This window comes from Cydia fagiglandana, chromosome 6, assembly GCF_963556715.1.
Source record: "Cydia fagiglandana chromosome 6, ilCydFagi1.1, whole genome shotgun sequence".
Taxonomy (NCBI): domain Eukaryota; kingdom Metazoa; phylum Arthropoda; class Insecta; order Lepidoptera; family Tortricidae; genus Cydia; species Cydia fagiglandana.
This window is the reverse complement of record NC_085937.1, coordinates 3,839,507-3,849,458: the sequence shown is the minus strand read 5'-3', so window position 1 is coordinate 3,849,458 and position 9,952 is coordinate 3,839,507. Positions and strand designations below refer to the sequence as shown.

At 37.5% G+C, this 9,952-nt stretch overlaps 2 protein-coding genes across 3 annotated transcripts in view; one reads left to right on the top strand and one right to left on the bottom strand.

The window, feature by feature from the left end:
- Positions 1–2,633: 2,633 nt before the first annotated feature.
- On the bottom strand, positions 2,634–6,138 carry LOC134665554 (CD63 antigen-like). The gene is made up of 5 exons (XM_063522531.1): positions 5,649–6,138; positions 5,001–5,189; positions 4,546–4,716; positions 3,751–3,960; positions 2,634–2,729 (listed from the first exon to the last, which is right to left on the bottom strand). The coding sequence occupies exons 1-5, from the start codon at positions 5,727–5,729 to the stop codon at positions 2,658–2,660; spliced, it is 723 nt and encodes a 240-aa protein (XP_063378601.1). The 5' UTR covers positions 5,730–6,138; the 3' UTR covers positions 2,634–2,657.
- Positions 6,139–6,428: 290 nt separating this feature from the next.
- Positions 6,429–9,952, top strand: part of LOC134664996 (CD63 antigen-like) — a 101,423-nt gene continuing 97,899 nt past the window's right edge. For both annotated transcript variants that reach the window (XM_063521759.1, XM_063521758.1), the window contains exons 1-3: positions 6,429–6,560; positions 6,752–6,854; positions 7,846–8,037. In XM_063521759.1, the coding sequence (XP_063377829.1) occupies positions 6,789–6,854; positions 7,846–8,037 (258 nt within the window). In that variant the 5' untranslated portion in view covers positions 6,429–6,560; positions 6,752–6,788. The remainder of the gene's footprint in view (positions 6,561–6,751; positions 6,855–7,845; positions 8,038–9,952) is intronic.

Here is a 9,952-nt window from a genome sequence, read left to right as displayed (position 1 = left end):
TTCAATTTATTCCAGTAAGTACTTTAGAAATGATCCACTTGTACAGTTTGGTTCATGAGTTATTTATTTGTCTTTATTATTGTCTTATTCGTACGTAATAAATACTGTTAATAAATATGCTTGTACAGTGAAGTAATATATGTCAAACAACACACAACTATTTCTTATCTCTAAATTATTTAACTTACAACATTTCCATCAAATATGAAAACCGAAAACTGTAATTTACATAAAGATAACATTGTGTAGGGCTTAGTATTACATTCTACTGTATATACATTATCTAAGTATGTAGGTACAAATTGAATAGTCAAAAGCAAATAAATAATGTAGCTTCATTACATTTTCTTATTCCTAGAAAACGTCTGTTGTCGTCATTTCACTCATATGATATGAAGACACACGTCAGTTATTTTTGTGAATATGTTTATGGGATTAAAGTTCATACCTACTTACATTAGCAGTGACATGCCTAACATACATAAATGTTTTTTTTTTGGTTTTATTTAAGTACATACATTTAAATATTAAGTGCAAGTGCTAAAATTATGTTATCGTATGTCTTCAGTCTGAATGTCTCCATATAGAGCCAAAATGGACTAGGGGTCTAGACAACTAATCAAATTATGCTATGAAATATATGTGGATTATTGTTTTGTTAACAGTTACACTACTAGGTATGGCTATACAAAGTTATAAAATTAAAAACTGATGGGGCCGAACGGTTGGCTTAGAGCAGCGGTCGGCAACCTTTTAGCAGCCAAGGGCCACATAGTAGAAACGGAGGTGACGCGGGCCGTACTTTGTTAATATTTATGACTTTATGAGACATTGTCGTTTGTCACGATTACATACAAAATAGCCAAGGCGGCACTCGGGTCGCAAGTGACAGGTTCACGAGCCGCATGTGGCCCGCGGGCCGCAGGTTGCCGACCGCTGGCTTAGAGGTATAGACGTTAGCCGCGTCAGCCGACGACGCAGATTCGATTCCGGCCTCAGCCACTGAAGGCTTGGTCACGTTTTCTTTAGTAGGTAGGTACATTAATATGCCATTATTTTGATATCTAAAATGGGTATATCACGAGACGTTATTTTATGTTCACATTGGTTCGCAATATTTTTTTATTTAGGGCTTGTGCACAAATCACGCGAGGTTCGATAGAGGGTGGGGGGGTCTCGAAAAAATCACGATAGATCACGTTGGGGGAGGGGGGGTATAAGGAAACCTCACGTGTATTTTTCTACAGTGAACGAAACTATGAAAAATACACCTACCACAAAAGTAGATACTTTTTCATGGTTTCGTTAAACATAAATCTTCACTCTGCACTTCAAAATAGCGAGTCTATTGAACGAAAATAGCAAAATAATCAAGATTTTCTATATAATTTTTCTTAAAATTTGGTCGAAAAAAAATTCAAATAAATACACGTGAGGTTGTGTGGGGGGAGGGGGGTAACGAAAAACCTCACCAAATATCACCAGGGGGGAGGGGGGGTCAAAAAGTAGCCGAAAACACCTCGCGTGATTTGTGCACAACCCCTTACTTAAAAATAACATAAGTAATTATTATTCACTTTTACGCTACCATCAGGGATGTCCAGTATAGTGGACTTTATCGATTTAAGGGTTATAGATGGTCAAGCTAATCTTGTCAGTAGAAAAAGGCGCGAAATTCAAATTTTCTATGATACGATATCCCTTCGCGCCTACATTTTTCAAATTTGCCGCCTTTTTCTACTGACAAGATCTGCTTGACCAAGTATATTTAAAACGTCTTAAACATCTTCTCATCATTCTTACATCTAGGTAAGTACCTACATTATCTGCTGCCGACATCGACAGGACTAAATGCCTGGCGACCCTCGCGACCCCTATTCCGTCATGGGGTCATGAGTTCGTGACCATGACATGACGTATAGCAACGTTATGGTAATTTATTATTGTCAAAAACAAAATATTTAATAAGTAAGCCCTGAAACCTTGAATTGTTAATGGCCGACTGTCATGCTCATGGCTGTTAATAGGTGAATGACGTTGGTTAAATTAGATATAGTCTGACAAAAAAGAGTAGAAATTAAAAAGTGGCAATACTGCCGGCCTAGCCAAGGTTACAATCGCTATCGCTTCGACAACGAAAAGCATTATGTCTCTCTATCACTCTTCCATATAAGTGCGACAGTGACAGTTGCGTTTCGATCGCTACGGAGCGTAAGCGATCGGCATCTTGGCTACGCGGCCTGTAGCTTTAACAATGGAGCCGCCATTAACAGGCGTTCCCCTCTGTCGAAAATAGGCGGCCAATGGTCAACCACATGTCAACCATATGTATGAACTGACGTTTATCTGACATGACGTACCTTTACATTTGATGTGCCCCTCCCCCGCAAAAAACGGCAGACTATTTTGTACCGAAAATTTTAGACATGGCGTCTCCATTGGTTATATCCTCTAATACTGTAGTGTCGTCCCTTTCAAACCAATTTATATAAGAAAACGAGACGACACTACAGTATTGCCACTTTAATTTCTACTCTTTTTTTGTCAGACTGCATGTAGATACTTAGTTTAAGTATTTCATGGGGAGTTAAATTTATAAATGTATAAATAATTATTTATTTACAATCTTATTTCTAGAGGAACTAGGCTAGGAACAATTAGGACTCCAGCTCGACAGTTGCGAACCTCGACCGCCACGTGAGCCACGAAGCGATTGCAGTCAGCACTATCTGAAAACGGACAAAGAATTAACATAGAACTGCCATTATTCTGAAGACTTGAGATTTGTAATATTTAATTGAAATAAAATACAATTACTCGGATTTAAGTAGGTATACTCACGCTAGGCCGGGCCGTGCCATTTTCTATGACGGCTGATCAGCCGATTGGTGATGATGACGTGCTTGCCATATAAATCGAAGCGCCCGAAAGCACCGGCCCGGTCTAGCGTAAGTCATCCTTTCCTTTATACTCCGATTAGTCAGTTGGAACAGGTTAAATTACAAACATTACAAATAATGAAGTAATTTGTGTGTTATAAATAATGAAATAATGCAAATACAAATTCCATAAATACGAGTAGGTTCTAGGTAGGTTACTTATACCCAATCGGTTCAATAAAATAACCATACTATTCAAACTGCACTTTATTAGCGACATGCCTGCCTAGACATAGGTAGCCTATATGTTATCGGCCTCCGTAACCATGGCATTGCAATCATTGCATGCTTCGATCGATGCACCATTGAAACTGATAAAACATTATCCATTATACCTACTTACTCAGCAGATTAATTGACAACAATATTATTGCCTTTTCTGTAAATATCCAAAAGTTAGGAATTGGAAATAAAAATTTGGACACTCCCAATATGACACCCAGAAATTAGACCCTATATTTAATTTTCGGGTTAAAGATAGACATTTTGTTGGCTACTTAAGTCGACCACTGAACCGATCCGCCGTACGATATCGGCCGGTCAGTTGTTCGGAACTGTCAAATTATTGTCAAATCTTTGTTCTAACTGTCAGGCCGATATCGTCCGGCGGCCTGTTAGTCAGTGGTCGGCTTTACCAACGAAAGGGGAGAGAGAAAGACCTGAAGTCTTATCTGGTGGCTCCTACCTACTGAAACCATCAACACAAACACGTCGTTGTGGCGTGGCCAAGCCACTCTTCCAAAGACACCATGCACCTGCCGTACAGTTGACAAGACTGAAAAGGAGAGACAATTTTTGTTTGTCTATTTACCTGTATACTAGTGACGACGAGCGCAGAAACCGCCAATACAAACACGTTGTAGCTAAGCCATTCTCCCAAAGCCACAATACAACCATTATTGTACGCGAGCGCCACCGTACAGTTGAATGGAGAGATGGTCCCGTAGTCGATGTGGCAGCAGCTGATGGGTATGCGGGTGGATTGCCAGTCGTTCACGCCGACCACGCCGCAGCATTCGAACTGTTGGACAAGATTAATGGTCTCATTTGGGTTGGGAAGAAAATATATACATAATTATGTATAATTAGTCATTATTGGCAAAGTAGGTATCTGTGTAGGTTTATACGTCATCAATGTTTTCGTCCAGACCGAGAGCAATTCCGTTACAGTACGTACGGGTCGGGACGGAATTAAGCTCCAACAATTTCCCATAGCATTGTTATAATTTTTATACCTACAACAGGGAAATTTATTTTAGGTCGGTTGCACTAAAGCCGTCTTGTCACCGTTAAAATATCGGCCAAGTTTCATAATAGTTCTCTGTCAAGTGTGGTTGGTGCAACTAAGTCATAAAGTCTTTCAAACTTTTAACAGATTAGTCTCTGACCACGCTAACTCTACACAAACTTAAAAAGTAAGAACGTACATACTTATCCCCCATACTTGACGTAGGTAGCATTTGGCATAAAAACTTAATAAGCATGGTCTGACTCTTATCTTAGGGGCAAAACTTATCCGCACTCACCAAAACTGCGTTTTGATTTATTCTTAAACTCTTTCAACAAAAACAGGTTTATCTAAAGATAATATACATTGTGCACTTACCTCCGTGTGTAATTCGTCCCATAACTTGGCAATGTCCAGCCTGGAGTCATACAACAGTAAACTGCTGGCCATGGGTGCTCTGATCTCGCTGTTGACGTCGTTTACCAGCGCATACGCGGCTATCGTGAGCGCGATGTCGATTATTAATATTAATATCAATCCGGCCAGGTACTGAAAAACAAGTTTAATAGCAATTAAATACACAAATATGAAATTCAGTTTTTCCTGTATCATCATCATCATCATCATCTCAGCCATAAGACGTCCACTGCTGAACATAGGCCTCCCCCTTGGACCTCCATTCGTACCGGTTGGAAGCCACCCGCATCCAGTGTCTTCCGGCGGCTTTAACAAGCGCTCCCGGCGGCTTTTCCTGTATAACGCCTTCCAAAATTGAATAGCACTATATTTCAGCAATTTTATTTCAACCTTTAATATTAAAGTTAGGCACATACCACGGCGACAATGTAGAACTTTTCCGACAGCGCAGCATAAAATCCGAGAACAGATATCAGCAATATCAAAACGCCAGCAGCTGTTGCGAAGGCTGGTACAGCGTAGAATCGGTTTGTGAGGAAATCCTCGTATTGTATGTTCTCCACAAGGACCACTACTCCAACGATCAGGAGGAGTGCACCGGTTAACTGTAAACAACAAGAATACATATTGTACATTATTACGGTCGTAAGGGGCAGCACTGCATGGAAGAGATGCTTCTAATAAGGCCTGGATTTAGAGACCTCGGGCCCCTAGGCACTTGGTATGGCACTTAGAATTTAGGGGGACCCTTCTCCATCTCAAAACCATTGCTAGGTTGCCTGAGCCCCTAGGCCGGGCTTAGGGGGTTCGGTGAAAGGCCCTGCTTCTAATCTATAAAACTATTCTCGTATTCTCGCAAACGCATTATCCTTTTCACCTCCCCTTGGCTCTTGCGTCTTATCTACTAGGCACTTGACTTTTATAGTAAGTAGTTCCTATTACTCAATGACTAATATTTACTACACTAGTAAGTAATTGTATAAGGATTAATCTTTTTAAGTAAATTAATGTTTTAATTCCATATTAAACTGTAAATACTTCAAAATTATTAAAAAATGACTTACCACAAAAATTCCATTAACTGCAGCAAGATTATACCTCACTGATTTGAAAATATTAGGTAATTTAACTGACGGTATTTTCATTTTGACCACTTTACAAAAATCTGTCGATTTCTCGAATGAGATAAGTAAACTGAGCGCGGGATAGGTATCTTACGAACTATCTGAACAGTCAATGTCTGAGTTATCTTGACGTTATCCGTATCTGAGAAAATTTATCTCCCAAAATAATATATAGTTCAAAGTTGTTTTGGAGAATGTTTACTCTTTATTCGGTGTGCGATATTTTCCTCTGAGCTTGTGCATCATATTCACTTTTGTTAGGTACCTACTACTCCAAATAATATGTTGCAATTTAGATTTTATAAATTTTATGAAAGCAATTTGACTTGGTTTATAAATGGTAATTTACTATGCTAATTTCACATATGATTCGTAATAAAATGAGATAAGTATTACGTAAAACAAAAACACATCAACCGAGCGTTAAACGCGCACGCGCAACGTATCTACCATGTATATCTACACTGTGTACTAAGTGCTAGATGGAAAACTTTTCAAACTCTCCCGCCTTTGAGGAGTTTGTTATTTATTTCCTGGCAACATTCTTGCGCATAGTTTTTAGAAATTGTTTTAAAAATTTAGTCAAATAAAAACATTTACGTACTCGTTCATTTAGTCTAAAAAGTCTTTTTAATCAAGTGAATAAATTCTAACGTCGTTCAATGGTCAGTGCTACTTTTGTACGAATGTGCGTAACGCAGACAGCTGAGACCAAGCTGAGACAGCAGACGGCTATACTCTAGCCTGGCAACACTTGCATTCGCATGTTTGCTTGCTGTAGCTGGTGAACGCTCCGTTGTATCGTCATTGTTGTTTTATCATTAATTTTATCTGACTCTTCATTGTTTGGCGGTAAGATTATTTTTAAATAGCTCGCAATTAAATTGAAAACTGATTTAGATTAAAATAAAACATATCATGTTTCACATTACATTTATTTGAAGTCTACCCCATTGTGAACACGACAAATCGATGTTTTTAACTTCGCACTTGTGTGTTGGACGCGTAATTACTATATAATAGCTGTGTTATTTTGATTCCAGACAGTGATTTTGTAATTGGAAAACTCCGGATTTAAAAATGGCTCTCGGAATGGGGATGTCGTGTGTTAAATACCTGCTTATAGCATTCAACCTGCTGTTTGCGGTAAGTGCTTTTCTCTAGCCGTTTTCTTTTCCCGAGCGAGGTTTATTTAACATTAATGCACTTTTCTTTCATATATCTATAACAGAATATTTACTTTAAATTTCGTTTAAAATGGTTTTAATGTCCAAATAAATTTCATAACATGCCTACCTTCCATTACCTACCAAAAAAATAAGCTGGGTTTCACCTGTGTTCTACAAATAAAATTTACTTTACTTTACTTTACTTCAATATGTTACACTAAAATGACTCATTATAGACATTAACGATTGCATAATGTTAACTGATGCATGGCTCTTTCATCGACATATGTTGCACATGATTTTATTTGCAAACTCGAAAGTTTCGTTTTTATAACAACATTCTTTCAACTTCTTCGAGGTCATTCTGCGAGTTCGTTGAATAGCATACGATATTTCGTTTACAGCATACGGTCCCCAGTTCAACTTCAATTCACTTATTATTCTTTAATTACATGTTAATAAAATAGGCAGCATTGTTTTGTCAACAATGCACACTCAATTCAGATAATGCTATTTCCTGGATATCCATATTAAGCATATATATGTCTCTGATATAAGAGTACTTAGAGAATTAAAGCATGTTATCTACAATTTTTATTTCACATAGAGATACTAGGTAAAATAAATTTCACTCCATTAGAAAAATCTTATTGTACAACTCTAATATTTTTCCACACAAAACTGATTTTCATATTATAATTTTAATATTATTTACATTTGTACTACATTACTTTTTCTTCATGAAATACCTACTTATTTACTATGCTGTTCTTGTGTAAACTTAGATAAGAAAATAGGTAATTGCATTTCACCGGGTCTATGAGTTATAAAGTTGTAACAAATTCTTAATTTATAATATACCATAATGCAATAAACAATACAATACAAATACTCTTTATTCCACACCTCAATAAAAGAAAACAGAAACACTATTCCAAACAATATTAAGATTAAGAACTGAATTTCAGATCACTGGGCTGATCATCTTCATAGTGGGTATCAAGGCGGAGATGCGCCTGTCTCCGTACATTGACTTCACCGATGGGCACTTCTGGTCTTCGGCTCCGGTGGTTCAGATCATTGTTGGAGTTGTGATCTTCATTGTGGCCTTCCTGGGATGCTGCGGTGCCTTTAATGAGAACCACTGCATGATTATTACGGTGAGTTTATAATTATAATATAGTGAGCAAATTCCAGTTCTTACAATATTTCTTTATAAGACCTCTGATTTTCTGACCCGCATTCAGGAAAATATTATAATCCTTATGTTTTAGTAATTACTTAGATGGGTGTCATTTACATATAACAATAATAATGAGCTATTAATCAGTTTAATTAACGTCCAATCATATGCACAGACATTTATGACTGTTTCTGTTGTTCAGATTTATATTTTCAATTCACCTGACATACCTAACTGATGATAAAATAACAAAAATTAATAATAGGCTTAACTATTTAGAATAACAGCAATATTAGGTGGGAATATTATTCATTCTTATTTTTTTACACAACTGCCCAGACAAAAAGAGTATATTGTGTTCAGCGTTCATGTTTGTATGTATATATTTTTTATGGTTTATGGTCATAACATTGCTATGCTAATATTATTTTTAACGAAAACCGTTTTTATAGCACTGATAAATACCTAACCTGCTTATTCATGTGCAGTTATGTTTTATTTTATGATTTATTATGGCCAACAATAACAACTACAATTGAGGTACACAACACATGGTAAACTGTTTTTTTAAATGCAACATGATATTGATAAGCCCATAATTTGATTAGTGTTGTATTTAATGCCCAACTGTGACTAAGCTAAGTGACATAGTCATGCTTTAACACAATACGTAGAAGAGTAGGTATATTAGAATGTTACAAAGTATGACAAATTTTACAACAAAGCTATCTCGGGAACGGGGATTTTCCGCACGTAAAGACGGAAATACACGTTTTCTGCATTCAAAGATTAAAATTAACACATTAAAAAGAAAAGATGTTTCTAGGGTGTCAAACAAACGGGAAAATACTTTCTCAGGCAAAATTTCTTCCTTGTTCTTCTTAAGAAAACAGTGCAAGGGACGGTCATCTCAGTGGTAACTGAAGGGAAAGCGGTTATTGTACCCTACATTTCCGGCTGAAAGGGTTACATGCCTATTTCAAGGGTGTACGAGTATTGTGCTACCCACCGGGCTCAGACAGGTATAGGCGCCTCATATAAATTATTCCCATTTTTATCACCGCCTCATGTATGACGGCGGTCACGTGGAGAGGGGCGGGGACAAATGGGAATACTCTATTTCAAGCCCTTCTTGGCAGCTTGGTCAGTCGCCCCCTACAGAACATACAAACTCTCTGTCAACGACCTTAATACGCCAAAGTACGAAAAAGGTGAAACGATATCGTATTTTCTTTATCAGACAGTAAACACGGTTTGTTTACCCTCGCTTGGCATCATTTCACTGACAAGCGTACTGGATAGCCAACTAACACAGATCCCTACATACTAGGTGCAACATACGAGTCACGATATCCAAGAGCCCTATGCGCGGATACCGCGCGGGATTCCTAAATTCTTTACAAAGCGAAGTCTTGAAGGTGGTAATCTAAGCCAGCTACGCAGCTACATATCGAGTGTCTTGCGCGTGTTGATTTCATACTATTATTTCTGTGGTATCTGTTCTACTAACTAACATGACTGTCCTTGCGGTTGACGTTTGGTCTTCAATGAAGCGTGACTGAAGGTCTGAGGATGACACGCAATTAACTGATCGATTTTAAACTTTATCTCATTGTAATACGGATTACAAGTGTCGTCGAAATTGAAAGTGTCTGAACCAATGACAAATCAAATCAAACCCGTCGCAAACCAATTTTATATGCACTGAAGAGGAAACTACTGCATTATAATATGAAAAGTTAACGCTTTGCAAACAGTTAAACTTTACATTTACCTAGTTCTGTATACAGATATTTATATCCCTGAAATATGAAAAATACATTAACTACTTATCCACAATTCCACATTTTGATACAAACCAAAATCATATTGGGATTCCTGTGTACTTGATT

What these genes read in the sequence shown, in the direction of transcription:
- LOC134665554 (XM_063522531.1), bottom strand. Translation starts at nt 5,729, where the DNA reads ATGAAAATACCGTCAGTTAAATTACCTAATATTTTCAAATCAGTGAGG. An exon ending in CAGTTAATGGAATTTTTGTG is followed by an intron (nt 5,190 to 5,648) that starts GTAAGTCATTTT and finishes TGTTGTTTACAG; the next exon opens with TTAACCGGTGCACTCCTCCT. An exon ending in GGGACGAATTACACACGGAG is followed by an intron (nt 3,961 to 4,545) that starts GTAAGTGCACAA and finishes CTTGTCCAACAG; the next exon opens with TTCGAATGCTGCGGCGTGGT.